The 20,103-nt window shown below is 40.3% G+C and overlaps 1 protein-coding gene across 3 annotated transcripts in view; it reads right to left on the bottom strand.

Moving 5' to 3' along the window:
- The window catches only part of ARHGEF26 (Rho guanine nucleotide exchange factor 26), a 122,904-nt gene that overhangs the window by 43,587 nt on the left and 59,214 nt on the right, over window positions 1–20,103 (bottom strand). For all 3 annotated transcript variants that reach the window (XM_032344463.1, XM_032344454.1, XM_032344443.1), the window contains 3 exons: window positions 12,712–12,864; window positions 10,529–10,658; window positions 6,460–6,534 (listed from right to left, as the gene is read on the bottom strand). In XM_032344463.1, the coding sequence (XP_032200354.1) occupies window positions 6,460–6,534; window positions 10,529–10,658; window positions 12,712–12,864 (358 nt within the window). The remainder of the gene's footprint in view (window positions 1–6,459; window positions 6,535–10,528; window positions 10,659–12,711; window positions 12,865–20,103) is intronic.

Consider the following 20,103-nt stretch of genomic DNA (forward strand, 5'->3'; position numbering starts at 1 on the left):
GCAGAGATTGTGAGATTTCCATATTTGTCAGCCTAGTGCCCACAGCCCAGCACCTAAAAACACAAGGAACACTCAGCAAATGTTTCTGTGTAAACAGCCTTCAGAGACAGTTTCTAAGTCACTTTAAAAAAAGGGGGTGGGGTCAGGGTAGAGGAGCAGTTCCTTTATAATTATCCTATTTTAAAATGAGAAGGGAAAATGGCATTATTAAGTCTGGGTTATCATCACACTTCCTAAACTTCCAAATATTGATTCCATCACCAAAAGTCCATGGAGTCAGCCACCACAACAGAAGACAAGGTTTCAGAGAGCATATTAAAAACAAGAAAATTCCCCAAATGTCTTAAGCAATGGTCTCATCAGTGGAGCCCATTTTAATGACTATTTCAAAGGGACAAGAACTCGTTTGCAAATGTGTGCTCTGGTGTTTTTATTAAAATCAGGCTCAGCATATTAAAATAATGCCTTCCTTCAGCAGCTGTCAAAGCTTTATTAAATTCAACTCGCTTTTTTTAAGCCAAATTTATTTTTTAAAAAAAGCTCAAACCTTCTAACAAAGAAATATAAATTTAAAATATTTTCAATCTATTGCATTCACAAAGATTTTTGTTTAAGAGTTTATTTATTTGAAAGACAAAGATTACAAGGCGGGGGGAACAGGCTCCCTGCTAAGCAGAGAGCCCAAAACCCGCTCTGAAGGCAGAGGATTTAACCCACTGAGCCACCCAGACACCCCACATTCACAAAGATTAAACGAGTATTTGATGCTGGGAGGTGTGCAGAAAGACAGACATTTACATATCTTTTGGTGGCCATGGACTTGGGAGCAACCTTTCTTGAAGGCACTTGGGGGCCTTTAAAAATACCTAAATTTTGTCCCAATAAACCCACTTCTAGAAACTGGTCTTTAGAAATAATGAGATAAGCACAATCATTTATGTAAGACAATGTTCCAGGCAGTACTAGTAGAATAGTAAGTGAAATGGGTACCATAAGAATCAATTTCTCTGGGTACATTTATACCATATATTGGTATTGGATTAGACATCCCATTGGAAGTATATGTAGTAGAATGACAGCAGTCATTACTCTTTTTTTTTTTTTTAAGATTTTATTTATTTATTTGACAGAGAGAGATCACAAGTAGGCAGAGAGGCAGGCAGAGAGAGAGGAGGAAGCAGGCTCCCTGCTGCGCAGAGAGCCCGATGCGGGACTCGATCCCAGAACCCTGAGATCATGACCTGAGCCGAAGGCAGCGGCTTAACCCACTGAGCCACCCAGGCGCCCCTCTTTTATTTTTTTTAAGATTTTATTTATTTATTTGAGAGACAGATAGCAAGAGAGAGAATGGGGCTGTGGTGGGGGGGGGGAGGTGTGGAGAGGGAGAGGGAGAAGCAGACTCCCCACTGAGCAGGGAGGCCAATGTCAGGCTCCATCCCAGGACCGTGGGATCAGAACCTGAACGGAAGGCAAATGCTTAATCAAATAAGTCACCCAAGTGACCCAACAGTCATTACTTTTGACAAAAGTACCAATATATTTTATTTTCTCTTACCTAAATTTTCCAAGTTTTCTATAATGTACACTTACTATTTATTTTCAGAGTATACCTTTGTAAACCTTAAAGCAGTACTTAGAGTGAAAATAGAAACCTTGTGAATCTTTCCCTTCCACACAGTTCAAAGTTCGATGTGTATGATTCTGGGACGATTTCTATACACCGGTTACTCTACACCGCTAACATACATACAAGCATCAACACACTTGATTATCTAGATGTCACTACACCATCTGTATTGCTCTGCAACTTAATGTTCTTTGCGTAACGATATAGCTTAGGGATCTTTCCAGGGAAACAGATATGTATGCCTACCTTTCTGCAAATGGTAGAACCAGTAAGCTACAGAAGAAGATTAAAGAGAATTGGCTATTCCACTACCGGGAGAAAAGCTTATACCTTAACAGATCTCCAAACAGAAGAATCATCTTTATGAGGAGAGAATGAAAGCAGTTAGTCCCTTCAGGAGAGTAAATGCAAGAAGAGGGCAGGAAAGACTTCCCTGAAACAAGAAACCCACCCTCCAACCTCCCACTCCTTGAACGTCAGACACCACTCTGCACCGGGCAACCATCCACCCCGTAGCCCCACCCCAGCATGTGAACAGAAAATCGGGAAGTAAACACATTTTTATTTAACAGAAATATCTTTCTTGTTTTTGAGTTGTTCAATGAGGCCACTAAGTCTTTCTAAGGCCCCAAATTCAGTAAGCACTTACACTCACTTCAGCAACGTGTACGAGGAATTTCAGTGACATATTATTCATACTACGCAAATAAATTTCATTAGTATTTTAATTACCAGAAAAGATATTACTCATTTTTTCCAAGAATGAGTAACTATGTAGAGACACTTGCCCAAGGGCTTTAGGTAGTCTCCTTCTAAAAACTTGGACCCTGATATACCAAGTGTCACTCTCTAAAATAAATACTGGAAACTCCTACTTTATTTTCTTTTCAACTAAAGCAAACAAGTAAAATTTCTGCATTTTAATTTTGAACAACAAATGCTCTATTTATACACTCTTTTTGTTGAAAGTACTGATTACTGTTCTCCCAGAATCTTTAAACCCCATCAGTAACCTTGACAGATGAAAAAGAAGTTAATTCCTGAGTTGGCTGTATTAGTGGTTTTAGCTACCATACACCACTAGGAGACTCGAGAAATAATTCTGATGTTCATAACTTGTGCTCAAGAGAGAGAAAGAAATGCAGAGAAACAAGTCACAAGAAGGGCATTTCTTCACAGAGAGCCTTTTATATGTTTATAATATCAGATTAAGGCAATTCACTGATCCATTACATTTTTGCCCGCCTTTCCTACAACTACCAGTGTCAAATCCAGTGAACAAGAGATGCCTGAAGGAATGTAGTGGTTTATTTTAACTGCGGTGTGAAATTCTTGAAAAACACTAAATATCATTCCTAGTTCAATTCAACAATTACTACAGCCTTCCTCTTTCCTCTTCTGTGTGAATTCTTTTTCAACTTCTCAGTAACAACCAAGTAAAATCTGACAAAATTTCTTCCAAGTCCAATGCTAGAAGTTCATTAGTAGCATCTCCTAAAGACCATCTACCTACTGCCTCCAGGAAGGCAGCACAGGATACGGGGTCCTGGAGAAGAGACCCACTGGTGGTGGGACCTAAGGTCACCTCACATTTGTCAGGCTGTTTCTTCTCTTAGTGTTTCCTGAAGTGGGATGTGCACACCACTGATGGGGCAAGAGGTGAATTTTAGCAGTTGACAGATTGTTATGGTTTCATTTTTGTATCCCTCCAATTCATATAGTGAAATCCTAAACCCCAAAGATGATGGTATTCGGAAGTGGGATATTTGGGAGGTGCTTTAAAAGTCATGAGGGTAGGGGCACCTGGGTGGCTCAGTTGTTAAGCATCTGCCTTCAGCTCAGGTCATGATCCCAGGGTCCTGGGATCAAGCCCCACATCGGGCTCCCTGCTTAGCAGGAAGCCTGCTTCTCTCTCTCTTCCACTCCCCCTGCTTGTGTTCCCTCTCTCGCTGTGTCTCTCTCTGTTATACAAATAAATAAAATCTTAAAAAAAAAAAAAAAAGGCATGAGGAGGATAGAGCCCTAATGATATGGTTAGTGCTATAAAAGAGGCTCTACCAAGCCCTCAGCCCCTTTACCGTAAGGCTACAAGAAGAAATCTGCCGCCCACCAGAGGACCCCTCACCCAACCTTGATCTTGGACTCTTCAACCACCAGGACTAGGAGAAATAAATTTCTGTTGCTTATAACACACCTGGTCTGTGGTATTTTGTTACAGCAGCCTGAATGAACTAAGACACAGATAAACTTACTTTTAATATAAAGATGTACAGTAGGGGATGCGTGGGTGGCTCAGTGGGTTTAGCCGCTGCCTTTGGCTCAGGTCATGATCCCAGAGTCCTCGGATCCAGTCCCACATCGGGCTCCTTGCTGGGCAGGGAGCCTGCTTCTCCCTCTGCCTCTGCCTCTGCCTGCCTCTCTGCCTACTTGTGCGCTCACTCGCTCTCTCTCTTTCTCTCTCTCTGACAAATAAATAAATAAATAAAGTCTTTAAAAAAAATGTATATTAGAATAATAACTATCTCACCAAACCCATGATTTTGTAGGTACTACTGGCAAGGATGAGAATACATAAAACAGAGTCACCTCAGAGTTGATCAAAAGTACAGGGGCACTGGGTGGCTCACTCGGTTAAGCAGCCGACTCTTGATTTCGGCTCGTGTCATGATCTCAGGGTGTTGGGATTGAGTCCCCACACTGGGCTCCATGCTCAGCAAGGAGTCTGCAGGAGCATTCTCTCTCCCTCTCCCTCCGTCCCTACAACTCACTTTCAGTCTAAAATAAATAAATAAGTCTAGAAAGAAAGAAAGAAAGAAAGAAAGAAAGAAAGAAAGAAAAAGAGAAAGAAAGAAAAACTACCTCACAGAAACTGGCACAAAAGTGTATCAGACTTGGGGAACCTGGGTGGCTCAGTGGGTTAAGCCTCTGCCTTCAGCTCACGTCATGCTCTCAGAGTCTTGGGATCGAGCCCCACATCGGGCTCTCTGCTCGGCTGGAAGTCTGCTTCCCCGCTCTCTCTCTGCCTGTCTCTATGCCTACTTGTGATCTCTCTCTCTTTGTCAAATAAATAAATAAAATCTTAAAAAAAAAAAAAAAAAAGTGCCAGACTTGAAGGTGGTATGGTAGCTACAAGTGGTTTGGGAAACTTCTGGCACTACCACTGTCTCTGCCCCCTTTGCCTAGCTCACACAGTATCTTCACTGACTCCTACACCTACTACTTGCTCTCAGCTCAACATTTCTATTGGCATTGAAATGCACCCACGTTTTCTCTAATCTTTGGACAAACAAAAAGGCATTCCCACACTTCCTTCTAGCTGCAGCTCTCTCTCTCCATGCACAGCCCCAGTGTTGAAGCAGCAGCTACATTTGCTGGCCAGCAGCATCTCCACATCTCCCACTCGTTCCTCAACACACGGCAATCCAGCTTCCACGCCCACCAGCGCCAGGACACAATTCACCTGATGATAAACCCATAAATACTTGACTCATTTTTCACTTTATCTTACAGGAGCACTCAACCAAGCTGACCGTCCTTCCACCAAATCATCTGCCATTCGCCAGGCCATTATGGTTTTCCTCCTTCTTTGGTATGTTTTGTTTTTTAAGTCTTCTCTCTAGGTACCATTCCCCTAAACAAGATGAATGGTGGTGGTGGTCTTCATGGTTGTGTCACTACTCTTCTTACTTTATACACTCTTTCTGGGTGATCTCATCTCCTCTCCCGGCTTCAGAAATCATCACATGCCCATGATTCCCAAATCCACGTCTCCAATTCCAGTCTCTCCAATGAGCTCCTGGCCTGTTTATTCAGCCAACTTGAATATTCTATACTTTGATAGAATTTTTTTTAACTTTTATTGTCACATATCCAAAATGGAACCCATCAACTTCTCCCTATATTTCTATTGTGAAGGTAAATAAGAGCATCCATCTAGCTGCCCAAGCCAGCAACCATACTCCTTGACTCCTTGATATTCCATGATCTTAAATACACTTAGCCAATCAATCTTTGTGCCCACCTCCCCAATATTATACATCGCTTCTCTACAGCCTACTATACATCCATAAAGGCCACTGTCACCTCTAGCCTAATCAATACAAAAGCCTCAAAATGGTCCCACCCCCACTGCCACCATTAAAACACATGAATTTATACCTTCTGCATCGTCATAAGACAAGGTCCACACTTCCCTAACATTGGCTCCCCAGTATTGTTTCCTAGACTGGGCTCTATAACCTCATGAAGAACATGTCAATTCTTCAAATGCCCCAAGTATTTTTCTTGCCTTTGGGTTTCTACACATACTCAAGACACTCTTTTCCCCACCAAGCCCTGGTTCAGAGCTCAGCTTGCTTTAGGTTTCAGCTAAAACATCACTATGTCCTTCCCTACCGTGTCACTCCCCATTCTTTATTGTAATTCCTACTTAACACCTGCTTTCCCCTTTACACAGCACACTGCATGAGGACATTAACCACAACTGTCTTACGTCTAGTCTACATCACCATATTTTCAGGGATTGGCATCATGCCTGGCACAGTAGTTGATACTCAGTAAACAGCTGTTTAATGAATGAAAGAATGAATAAACGACTACCCAGACAACAAAAGAAAATGAAATCTCTATTGGCCCTTATAGCAAGACCGTGTAAAATAATAAAAATACTCACTTCATTTGAGAACAGCAAACATTATTTTGTTTCTCAGCTCCCTAAAGAATGCCATGTGAATGGCTTTGAGAACTCTCAATGCTCAGCATCAAACCCAGATGTGTGCTCCTCTGAGAAACTGAAGGGTTTACTGAGGGACAAGGTAGATTTCAATAGTTACCTTGCTCACTTCCTTTAGGGCTCTTTTGCAGACCTCATACTTCGGAGAGTCCTTCGGTGTTTTCTGACAGATAGTCTGCAGTGAAGTAAATGAAAAGAAAAAAAAAAATCAATTTATTTTATTAAGTAAAATAAAATCAAGGTCCAGCCACAACCTCTTAGCAAACTTAACAATGCTGAACATGACATTATGGAAGACTATAAAGATTACATTAAAATCTGATGACAAAACTAGGAAACAGTCTTTAAATGCACAAGATCTAAGTAAATCCAGGGAATGATTACATAAGAGAATGGGCTTCAGAGGTGGAGGAACCAGGTTTCAAATCCAAGTTCTGTCCCTTACTAGCTATTTGACTGTGGGCAAGTCACCAACCCTACCTCTAGAAGACTCAGTTTCCTCATCTGTAAAATGGGAATAAAGCCAACTATGTCACAATGCTATTGCCAGGATTAAATGACAATACACATACAGCTCTTTATGAGTGCCTATCATACAGTAGGCCCTCAATGAATGGTAAAACTAATTATTACCATCATCATCATTACTCAAAGTAACTATGTTTGTAGATACTATCACTGAATAAAAAGATAAAGAAAAACAGGCTGCTGGATCTTCTCTTTCTCTTGATATAGCTATACTGCAATTTTTGTGATGCTAAAATTGACTTCAAAGAGGGCTAATTCAAGGTAAATGGGAATACAGATAATCTTTGAAACCATATCCATTCAAAGCCAATGGAATCATTTCAATTGTTAAAAATGTTCATCTCAACACGTTTAACTAACTCTCCAAATGAAGCAAAATTGAAGAGATGATGCTTTAAGTACATTTAGATTCTGCCCAGGTGGCCAGATTCTCACATTTGAGGAAACTGATTACAGCAATAGGAATCAAACAGAGATGAAAGGTAAGTTTGGAACTGGTACCTTAAATGTACGTGAGTACCAGACATACAAAGCTGGAAGTCAGGTGTCAGGATTATTACATAATGCTATGTGAGAAGCAGAGTGTCCCACCTGTGGACTTTTGTCAATGGTTCTCACATTTTTTACTATGACCCACTGTAAGAAATCCATTTACATTAGCAACCAGGACATGTGAACATAAAAATGAAAAAAGGTCTTTTATAAAATATTTAATCACATTATGAACTGTGTATACATCACATTCCATACATTCTATTCTATTTCACTTTTTAAAATATTATATTTATTTATTTGAGAGAAAGAGACACAGACAGCAGTAGAGATAGTGAGAGAGCAGAACCAGGGAGGAAAGGGAGAAGCAGGCTCCCCACTGAGCTAAAGGCAGACGCTCAAAGGACTGAGCCACCCAGGTGTCCCTCTGTTCCACTTTTTTAATAAATACTGGTTATGGTTCAAAAATCAATTTCATGACCCACTAATGTGTACAGAAGCAGTATGAAAAATACTGGTTTACGTCCCTAAAAGCTGGCATCCTGAGTCCTAAGCTGTCTTTGCACACTTCAATTTTATGTAAAATTTTGTGTCTACTGAATTTTCTAGGGAGAATGACTCTAGCTTTATTCACAATCTCAGAAGGGTCTCTGACCCAAAAGACTTCTGAGCCCACTGGCCATTCACAGCATTAACCTCCAACATGGTAAAACACAGTATGTTAGATTCTATGAGTCCCAATCTATTCAAGCAATTTTCTCAAACTTAAACAGAGAAAATACAGAACGTTGAGAGATCACAGCATAAACAGAATCTAAAGAAATGTGGCTAAAATACATTATCAGAAGAAAAAGAACCTTAAACATTCATAACATTGCAAGAAATGTACCCATTTCTCATTTTTAAAAAATAGCAAAATTTGAAATATTTCTCTAGATCAAAGTTTCATATTTTTATGAAAATGTTAGAAATCTCATAAAATAAAACTTTCTTAATGACATTTTACTGCTGATAAAATTTTATGGAAGAAAGTACAGTAGCTGCTCCTCAAATGTATCTTTGAAAAACTCACCATATTTACATGACTCAGGACAAGCCTGAACACTACATACATGAATTTAGTTAAGAAACACTGATTGCCTATTACTGTCAGGCTTAACATTTACTACTTCATTCATTTCCATGCCAATCCCTCCAGAACTTATTACACTTATGCTTCAGATGAAATTAGGCAGTTTGCCAGCGATCATACTGTAAGTGGGAGAGCCAGAATTTGTGCCCAGATCTGTCTTTCTCCAAAAGCCACATGGTTTCTCGCACACCAAGTTTACCTAATCAGAGTCCCTTCTCTCAAGGTGCTGTGAGTGTTCAGATGGGGAAAAAGACAATCTGCTCAGAAGGGCAATGAGGAAGGCTTCGTGAAAGAAGGATCATTAGAACTAGTGCCTGAAAGACATGCTTGTTTTAGTCACAAAGCTGAGAAGTGACAGCCAACAACAATGTGAAGATGCAGAGTGGGAAAGTCAGGGAACGAGTGTGGAGGGAACCTACAAATAATCCTTTTTTAAGCCAAAATTTGGTTTTGATAACTTGGCTGCATTCCATCCTTAAACATGAGAAATGTGATTAAAAAAAAAAAAAAAAATCAGGGCACCTGGGTGGTTCAGTGGGTTAAAGCCTCTGCCTTCGGCTCAGGTCATGATCTCAGGGTCCTGGGATTGAGTCCCGCATCGGGCTCTCTGCTAAGCAGGGAGCCTGCTTCCCCCTTCTCTCTGCCTGCCTCTCTGCCTACTTGTGATCTCTGTCTGTCAAACGAATAAAATTAAAAAAAAAAAAAAATCAGAGAACTAAGTTTTCAAAATTCTGCAAGTTTCCCAATATTAGCAAGGAGAGAAGTTCCAAAATCACAAAGGAAACGCAGGAAGGTAGTAAATTGAGATGAAGCTGGAGAGCAGCGGGGTGTTGGGAATCCTGAAACAACCAGCCCCCCACCCCCAACCAGCCAGCAGAGCCAACAAAGTGACTGGGATCACATGCTTTTACTCACGGCAAAATGTCAGTGCTTTAAGGAAATCTTTGTGAATTTATAACAGAATATGGAAAATGGAATTTATCTTGTAACTTTACTCAATCATAATTCTTTGCTGTTTTATCCTGTGTTTTGACATGCAAAACTCAAATACATTTAAAACTGACATTTACATCACGATCCAATTTTAAAGTAAAACTACGGCAAAATATTTTAACTTGATCAAAAAGACACAATTTGGCCCACCAGCCGGATGGGAGCTGTGCCGGGCCACCTGGTTCTTCTCTCAGTCTTTGCTGCTGTGGGCTGTCCTCCCAGCTGCATTTCAGACCAGACAGTCTCTACTCGACGCCCCCAGGCATGTCTTGCCACCATTCAAAATCAAATCCCTGTTTTCTTCATGAATGTTTCCTAAAATAAGGACACTGGCCTTTCCTCACCCTCCTTTGTACAATAAAAAATGAGGGCGAGTGCATGTCTTCTTTTTTTTTTTTTTTTAAGATTTTTATTTATTCATTTGACAGAGACACACAGCAAGAGAGGGAACACAAGCGGGGGGGAGGGGGGTAGGAGAGGGAAAAGCAGGCTTCCTGCCAAGCATGGAGCCAGATGCGGGGCTGGATCCCAGGACCCCAAGATCATGACCCGAGCCAAAGGCAGAGGCTCAACGACTGAGCCACCCTTTCTAGTGCTTAAGTGTGTCTCATCCCCACATACAGCAGAAGCACCACAGCCTCTGGGAACCCTCCAGGGAAGGGATCTTGGTGATCAATCTGAGAAAAGTGAAGATGTTAAGTGACTTGCTCAAGCTCACATGCTTAGTGGCTCAGCTGGAAACAGAATCCAAGCCCCTTGTCTTCAATAAGCTGATATCTTTCCCATTTCAAAAAATGTTAAGTGAGTGATATAATCTGAAATCTTCAGAGCGCCCACACAAGCCTAAGTTGAAGGTAATTTCCAAAGATATCAGACACAGTGAGACTTTCCAACACTTACATTTAGTTGGAGGAATTTGAAGAAGAGCTATAGTACATTGACTTAAGTGAAGTAAGAATAATTTTCTTAACCAGATTGATAGCACAGCTACCCACAGAGGAAGAGCCATTAGGTCATGTCTTACGTCCATGAGCAGGGGCAGGCGAGTCACCCTCTGCATGGGGAGAATGAGGAAGGAGATCATGGGTAAGTTCCTGCAGTCTTCGTGGGACTCAATTCGTGACAGTACTTCCTTAAAAGATGGGTTAGTGGCTCTGAAAAGAAACAAAGAAAGAAGAAACTCAAAATACTTCCTCCTCAAGTTAAGAAGTAAAAATATATCCCAGGCCTACCTCAAAGATATGGTGGATCTGGTTCCAGACCACTACGATAAAGCAAATATTGCAATAAAGCCAGTCAAAGGAATTTTTGGTTTCCCAGTGTGTATAAAAGTCATGTAGTCTATTAAATGTGCAAGAGCATTATATCTTAAAGATAATGCACATACCTTAATTAAAACATGCTTTATGACTAAAAAATGCTAACCATCACTTGAGCTCTCAGTGAGTTGTAATCATTGACCACAGATCACTGTAACAACTACGATAATAAAGAAAATGTCTGAAATATTGTGAAAAGTACTAAAATGTGACAGGGACACCAAGTGAGTAAACATTGTTGGAAAAATGGCACCGACAGACTAGTTCGACGCAGGGTTGCCACAACCTTCTGTTAAAAGTGAGGTAAGTGAAGCACAATGAAACTAGGTATGCCTGTATAAAATGTTCTGATAAATTCATATACTGGATCTTTGAATATATAAATCAACAAACAATGACATAGACACAGATGGCTTGTCTACCTTTTATAGTGACAACTGGATATAAGATAGGCAATGAAGATATCAATATGAACAATGAAAAACATATGAGCTACAAATTTACAGAAGTGGGAAGTAAATGAATGAAGAGGCAATGGTATAGAGTTACAGGAGCACCTAGTCACCATTCCTAAACCCGGAAAAATAAAGTGAAAACAAAATGAAATTTAGCTCTAACTCAAGGCTTTGTTTTCAAACATGTAATTTGCATCTTCTACAGTTACCAGTGATTCCGGAACGGGTGTGGGATTAAGAAAAGCCGCTAAGAACATCTGGCAACATCTAGAAACATCCTTGGTTGTCACAACTGGAGTGAGGGGCATCTCGTGCACAGAGGCCAGAGATGCTATCAAACCTGCTACAAAGCACAGGACAGCACCCACAGCAAACGCTTATCCAGACCAAATGTCAACAGTGCCAACAACACTGGTTTTGCACTTAAAAACCTCATTCGGGGTTGCCCGCTGTTGGTTTTCCCCCCTGCCCACACAAGAGTTTCAGGAGGTTGTGGAGAGAGAAGGGGCACAATCAGCCCTTCCCAAGGATTTGGAAACTTCAGTGCACTGTTTCTCTCTGCACCAACCCCAATCCCTCCACAGGGGCTCACACATTGCGTAGCAGCTGACCAGAGCTCCAGGCTGTGGCGGTAAATGTCACAGCCCACTGGGGGGGGGGGGGGGGTAGTGATTGATAATAGCCTTCAGCCCCCAAGCTGAGTTAATGGCAATGCACACTGTGCTAGAGAACAGAGAGCTATGTGAGATAAGCAGGGTCTTCCGAAATAAAACAAGACATTACAGACAATCACTGAGTTTTAAGGCTAAAGCCATATACATCACATCAAAACTCTCAGTAACCTAAATAGGACAAAGGGAAAAAGGTGAGGAAGGATTTTTAAAGCATCATTTTTTTGTTGTTGTACAAATTAAAGTCTTTAAGAACATTTGTTTCTTTTGCTTTCCTTCAGACCTTCCCTTCTCTCTTCACTTCTAAGTACCCAGAAGGGAAAAATCAGCAATTCCTATTAAAAAAAAAATTAATGGAGTTGTCACCTGAATGGAGGAAGATTAGAAGAGCAGAGAATCTGGATCCTAGCCACTAGTTCAACTCAAATACTCTCTTGGCCTCAGGCAAATTACTCAATGGCCAGTTAATGGCTTGGAAAACGGAAGTTTTAGAATAATGGTCACTCTGTGTCTTACAGCAATTTAAAACAACAACAACGAAAACAGTAACAGAAGCCATAATTTCATAATTGCTTTAGAGAGAAAGTTGTCCACAGACTAGATATTTCTATTCAAACACCCTCACCCTGAAAGCAGTACTGGGAAACAGCTTATCAGAAGGCGTTTCTAAATACGATGTAAGAGATCAATTAATTTCAATCAATGTGACCTAATTAAAACGAGGTTAGGCTAGTCACCGTAACGTTCAATAACATCTCTTACAACAATTTCTGTAGTGTGCGTTGCTGGTAGACTTCGTTTGTGCAGTACTTCACATATGGGTCAAATGTGGAGGCTGTGTGCTTTTCCACAATGTCACTTATGTCATCTATGAAGATATTACTCTGATGTCTTGCTTCCAACTCTGTAAAGAATCTGGAAAAACAAAGAAAAGCATTTACATTTTCTTACATACACTTGAAGAAAATGAAAGACCATTCTCATGTAATGTTATTATACACAGAATTTGAAAGTACCAGGAGTACACAATACCAACTTAAAGACATAACAAGAAAAAAACTATAAAGATTGTCTAAATTCAAATTTATCATATTAACATCTTATTATTTCAAGTGTTCAACTGAAAATATTGATAACAGGTACTTCTGTGCTATCAGATATATTTTAGAATGTACAGATTTCACTCTTTTTCCAAGAATTTCCTAGATACTGGAGGGGGTGCAGTCATGTTTCCATATTTGATTGTATTGAAAAGCCTATGAGCAAAATATCTAAATAAGTACTGAAAAAACAAGTCAGAGGGGCAACTGAGTGGCTCAGGCAGGTAAGTGCCCAACTGTTGATTTCGGTTCAGATCATGATCTCACAGTCTTGAGATAGAGTCCTGTGTCTGGCTCCATGCTACTGAGCATGGAGCCTGCTTAAGATTCTCTCTCTCTTGGGCGCCTGGGTGGCTCAGTGGGTTAAAGCCTCTGCCTTTGGCTCAGGTCATGATCCCGGGGTCCTGGGATCGAGCCCCACATTGGGCTGTCTGCTCAGCAGGGAGCCTGCTTCCTCTTCGCTCTCTCTCTGCCTGCCTCTCTGCCTACTTGTGATCTCTATCAATCAAATAAATAAATAAAATCTTTAAATGAAAAAAAAAAGATTCTCTCTCTCCCTCTCCCACTTCCCCTCTCCTGCTTAATCACGATCTCTCTCTCTCTTTCTCTCTCAAAAAAAGAAAAAAAAAGTCTGAAATAAACCTAATTCTGCATCCTTTCTCTGAAAATAATCATATTATTTTATATCTAATAATATGCTGATATTTAACTGTATTCAGAAATTATTAAGATCACATTTTATAATTGCCAGATTTGGGGTATATTTATATCTATCTATCTGGTGTCCAGTCCAGTGAAAATTAAATTTCAGATAAATGAATTATTTTGTAGTACACGATATGTGCAAAAATAGTAAATGGGACGTCTTGAGCAAGCACCCTGTATTTTATCTAGCAACCCTGGAGGGCAGCCAATTTTAACAGAACATCAAAATCAGATATTTGAAATAAGTTTCCACCCAGAGCATTGCTGCTCAAAATTGCAGTCCACAGACCAGGCATCTAAGAGCTTACTAGAAATGCAGAATCTCACCACCCATGTCCATCCCCCTAGTCTGAACCTGCATTTTTTCAAGATCTTCAGATAATTCAAATACACAGTAAAAATTGAGATGAAACTCCCTAGATCACATTTACTGTCCATGTTTGGAGGGATAGGAAAATCTGTTAGAAAGCACTTTTACCATGTGGCCAAAGCACCTTCCAAAAAAAGTGTAATGAAAGTGAAATTAACAGTGATTTCTAATTTTGACCTCTGGAATAGTCATACGAGAGAAATTTAGTTTTCTTTTTTAATTTTATTTTATTTTATTCTATTTTATTTTATTTATCTGAAAGCAAGAGAAAGAGAGCACATGAGGAGGAAGAGGGGCAGGGGGAGAAGCACACTCCCCACTGAGCAGGGAGCCCAAGGCAGGGTTCAATCCCAGCACCCCACCCCCATCATGACCTGAGCTGAAGGGAGAGGCTTAACTGAGGAAGCCACCCAGGCGCCCCATGAGAAATTCAGTTGTCAATAACCTTTTTAGCATTCATCACATCATCACTCCTAACTAGTTTGCTGGGTGGATTCCAAATACAAAACTCAAGGCTGACAGTGAATGAGACAACAGAAATTTTCACAAGATGAGTAACAGTAAGTATGAGCTAACATCTTCTCACGTTTACGTCTCAGTTATTTTCAAAAAATATCCTGACACTCAGCAATAAAACAATCTAGATTTTAAGAGGTTTTGATTTCACATATTTACATGTACATTAAACACACTGCAGTATAAACTATTAGTTTGTCATCATTACCAATTTTATTTTTTAGCATTTCCATAGGATCTTAAAAGATGAAGAAATACACCTTAACTCCGAGAAAAGTAAAATTATTTATGCTTGGACAAAGTATAGAAAATTTTTTATTTCCTTTAAGGAGGATTTAGGGAAAATAATAAGTAGGACTCCTATCCATAGATTGTAATCGGCCTAATTATCCAAGCCCTTTGTTGAAAAGAGCAAAAGAAAAAACTTAAAGCACACTTGGCTGGGTTATTTGGCTTTCCTTCCAAAGGTATCAGGGTTAATATGCACAATTCCTAAATAGTCAGAAATACCAAATTATGTTCCAAAACAACTTCATATCACTTTGTCAAGGCTAAGTATATTAACATTCACGTAAAATATCAAATGCTCTCCTGAAAGTTTCAGCAATTGCAAAAACAACCTACTCCAAACCTCTGTTTGCTAAAGGATATTTAAAAGCCATTTCTTGGGGCGCCTGGGTGGCTCAGTGGGTTAAGCCGCTGCCTTCGGCTCAGGTCATGATCTCAGAGTCCTGGGATCGAGTCCCGCATCGGGCTCTCTGCTCAGCGGAGAGCCTGCTTCCCTCTCTCTCTCTCTGCCTGCCTCTCCATCTACTTGTGATTTCTCTCTGTCAAATAAATAAATAAAATCTTTAAAAAAAAAAAAAAAAAAAAAAAAAAAAATAAAAGCCATTTCTTAAAAGATATTTTCTATAAAGACGGGTTCCTGACTTCAAGAAATCCGTGTTACATTGTGAAGGTAAGGACGATAAACATAGAGGATATAGTGGGGGGTTTGAGGGGTAGGGAAGGAAAAAATGAAACAAGATGGGATCGGGAAGGAGACAAACTATAAGAGACTCTTAATCTCACAAAACAAACTGAGGTTGCTGGGTGGAGGGGGGTCTGGAGAGGGTGATGGGGTTATGGACACTGGGGAGGGTATGTGCTATGGTGAGTGCTGTGAAATGTGTAAGACTGATGATTCACAGACCTGTACCCCTGGAGCAAGTAATACATTATATGTTAATAAAAATAATTAAAAAAAAAAAAAGAAAGACAACATGTTTGCATACAACCACATGTTGGAACACATGTGCCTAAGGGTGGTGGCGTCAGTATCTTTTTTTAAATTACATGAACTATGTATGTTTTTAATTGGGGTAAAATATATGTAACAAAATTTGCCATTTTAACCATTTTTAATTCAATGGCATTAATTATATTCGTTATGTTGTACAACTTTCACCATTATTCCCAAAATATTTTCATCACCTCCAACAGAAATGTTATACCCTTTACGTAATAATGCTCCATTTCTGTTCTCCTCAGCCACTAATCACTTCTTTTTGGTGGGGAGTGGGGGTGCTGAGAGGGAAGGGGATTGAGAATCCCAAGCAGGTTCCACAGCCAGTATGGAGCCCAACATTAACATGGGGCTCAATCTCACAATGCTGAGATCATGGCCTGAGCTGAAATCAAGTGTCAGACACAACCAACTGAGCCACCTAGGTGCCTTCTGACTACTTCTAATCTACTTTCTATCTCTATAAATTTGCCTACTCAAGATATCTCATATATGTGGAATCATAAGTTATTTGTGCCTTTTGTCTGGCTTATTACATTTAGTGGGTAATGTTTTCTAGGTTAATCCATGCTGACATATATAACAGAACTTTATTCCCTTTATGGCTGAATAATACTCTATTGTGTATGTATATCATATTAAACTTATCCATTCATCAGCTGATGGACACTTAGGCTGTTTCTACCCTTTGGCCATTGTGAATAAATGATTCTGCTATGGACATTTGCACACAAGCATCCGTCTGAGTCCTTGTTTCCAAGTCTTTGGAGTCATATACCTAGAGGTGGAACTTTAACCTCACTGACTCTGCCAAAAGTAGTATATACCCGGAAGTGATAGTATAATACCAAGAATCAGTACAGAAGAAACTGAGCTATAAGCCAAGAAGAGATTATTTCATTAAGTGAAAGTTGAATAGAAAATGATCCTTTCCTTCCCAGCACGCATAGATGAGTAGCCCATGGGAAGCATGGCACCCATTAATTACAATACAAGACCTATAACAGAGGCATCCAGTGAAAAGTCCAGAGGGCTGGTGACTGATAGTGAGGAAAGGTATGAGGATGACATTAGGGGGAGCAAAGGGGCAGGAAACAATGTAGCTACAGGCACGAATCGGGAAGCTGGCATTCAGTGGGGCTGAGGTGTTGACCACAGGAGGACCAAAGGCAGAGAATGAGGACTGAAAAGTAGGTCAGCGCCAGACTGCAAAGGCTTGACTGTGTGCTGAGGAGCTTGTCTTCATCTGTGGACAATGAGAACCACTAGAGGTGATGAAGACAACCAATTATTCGATCAGAGAATTCTGAGGGCAGAGAAGGGATGGAGTCCAAGTGGGGAGAGAACAGACCACAAGCAGGCCAACAAAACGGCTAATGTGCACATCGAGCCTGGCAGTGGGGGTGGGTGGGGGGGTGTGGGAAGACACAGAGTGGGGTAACAATTTGGAGGAAAAGTTCACAAAACAACAACAACAACAAAAATCATCAGATGGGAAGTCAAGAAGATGCTGGGGTTTCTATTCAAGATTTCCAGCTGAGCAGCAAGGGGGGCCATTGATCACAAAGATAGGGATTTAGGAGTGAGGGAATGTGAGAAGGAACAGTTTAATTTTGCCTTGGACACATCAAAAGGACAGCTAGAAAATACATGTCTGTGAGAATTCAGAGCCACAGGAGTTCTATCTAGGTAGTACGTGGTCAGGATTAGTTCACTTTTAGCTGGTTTTCATATAAATGCAAAGTATTTGTTCATTATTTTAACTCCACGTGCCTTTCAGGAAAATGTTCAAAGAAAACTGAAAAAATAAGAAACCATTCATAAGGTCATTACCATGTAAATCTAAGAAATGAATGTTTCAGAGGCAAATATTCCTAATCCGTTTCTTGACTTTAACTATTATAGTCTGAAGGAATGCAACTACATAACCAAAAACAACAGTAAGTTGGCTTTTCCCAATGAAAAGGAAAATTCATTTATCACAGTAAAAGCCTTGCCAAAGTACAAGATTAAAAACAAAGCACTAATGAAATATGTGTTTATGCTACTTACTTCAGTATAATATAAACCAAGCCACCCATCTTTTATTTTGACATTAGCATAATTAAGACATAATTTAAAGCTTCCTATGTGAAATTATCTACTGGTTATTTTGGCAAATTTGCATATTTTACTAAGTGAGCTGAGCTACAAAAAGACCAAAAAAGTTATTACTGAAGAATGAGATATTATTTCAATAACCAAAGATGCTGGAGATCCAAATCAAACCTGAGTAACAGCATTCTGGTTCCCTCAATGAAATTTAAATGAGTTCGTTAAGTAATTTGGCTTATTTGAAGGACAACATTTTAATGGAAATATATTTCAGTACTGTGAATGTTTGTTTTGTTTTGTTTTGTTTTCTGGGACAATACTTCATTATTTCATTTCTGTAGCATTACCAAGATGATCATGTTTTATAAACAATGTTACACAATCTTTCGCTCTTTCTTTTTTCTCCCCAAAATTCTATTCTCATCATTAAAGTCTAGATTTTGAGAAACCTCTAAGGTACCAGAAGAGGCTTCCTGGAAACAGTACCTCCTAACCAGAAACCCAAGTTAGCCCTTTTTGACTGTTGTCTCAAGGGCACAGCACTATCACACCCATGTTTCAGATGACTGTGACCTGCCCATGTAGCTCCCCAGTTGTGCAGAGAATGGTCAGACACCAAGGACACCACGGTGGCGTCTCAGGAGTTGGAACTTCAAGATGACTTAAAGCAAGTCTATGGTAGAAAAGCTTAATCATAGCCTGTATTCTTTTTCCTCTAAGACTTCCTAGACTTCCTTCTAAGACTTCTTTGCATATTCTCAAGGCTTTCTGTGGCTGCTTTAGCAAGTGATGGTCTTAAATGCAGAACTGCATTGTGGGGTAAAAACAAAGTCACCAATGAGGTAGCTGTTTCTGATATAATTGGCACATGTCCTTTTGTTAGTTTCCCCTTCTTTCTTCTGTAATGGGTAGAAAAGACACAAATTTGAGCTATACATATACTCAATACCTTACTAACAGCCATCATTAAGAATTAAGAATTAAGCTCATTGGCACTGTGACTGGCATGTCAAACGGGAGTATTCCTGATAGCTCTTGAGGACTGTAGGGTAAATCTACCAATATATAGAGGAATTAAACAGACAACAAATGTGATTCAATCAGTTAACCAGCGAAATCTCCTCACACGTGTCTAGCTTAAAGTGACAGGCTGCGGTAGACATCAAGGAGCAAACAGTCGATACGTCTGATTACCAAGCCCAGTGCTACATGCTTGCGATATACCGCCTCATTTTAAATTTAGTCTTCAAGCCTACTTCCTGAGATGACTATTAGACCCATTTTAGAGATGACAAAACCAAGGCTAAGAGAGCTTAAGTCAAAACTCAAAACATCTGAGCCTCCATCTGAACCAGAGTCATGGCTTTCCTGAGTCCAGCGCCCATGCTCAAACCTACCACTTCTGCGAACAGATGCCCACTGAGCTTGCCTCTGAGCACCGCCCATCCTTCAGTCTAGACAGCCAGCAAAAAGACTTACAGCTGGAGCTGAGAAAGCACCAAAGTATTTTCCAAGAAGACCGTCAGCTGTTGAATCATCTCAGCACATAAATCGCACACATCAGCGTAGTCAGGACTCCCTCCACCCCTGTGGATTTATGCTGTGGCCAGATCCACAGGACAGTGGAAGAGCTGTGGGCCACCCCAGGGGCAGGGGCAGCCTCCAGGAGAGACCACCAGGAAGGCCACAGCTAGTGATGTGTTCTGGTCCTGCCTGTTGCACCAGAAGCAAACACTGGTTTACAGGTGCCCTGCAAAACTCAGAGTCATTCATTTCTTGCCCCCCTGTGCCCAGCTGCGCTCCACTTTCCCTACCAAACCCTGGCTCAATCTTTCAAGTCTCGGATTAAATTCCATCTCCTTCAAGAAGTTTTCCCTGGCCCTCTGGGCTGGGTCATTCCACGTCTTTATAAACACCTACTTCTCCTTTGGTATCACTACTATCATCGTAACTAATTATATTATGATTGTGTTTATGTTTGTCTCTCTTAGCAAGGTCTACAGGACAGGGACCATGTGTTCTTTGTTCAAGTACTGACCCTAACCATTGTATGACCAAAAAACCTGGCCACAGTACCTGAAACA

The sequence above is a fragment of the Mustela erminea genome, chromosome 1, assembly GCF_009829155.1.
Source record: "Mustela erminea isolate mMusErm1 chromosome 1, mMusErm1.Pri, whole genome shotgun sequence".
Classification (NCBI taxonomy): Eukaryota; Metazoa; Chordata; class Mammalia; order Carnivora; family Mustelidae; genus Mustela; species Mustela erminea.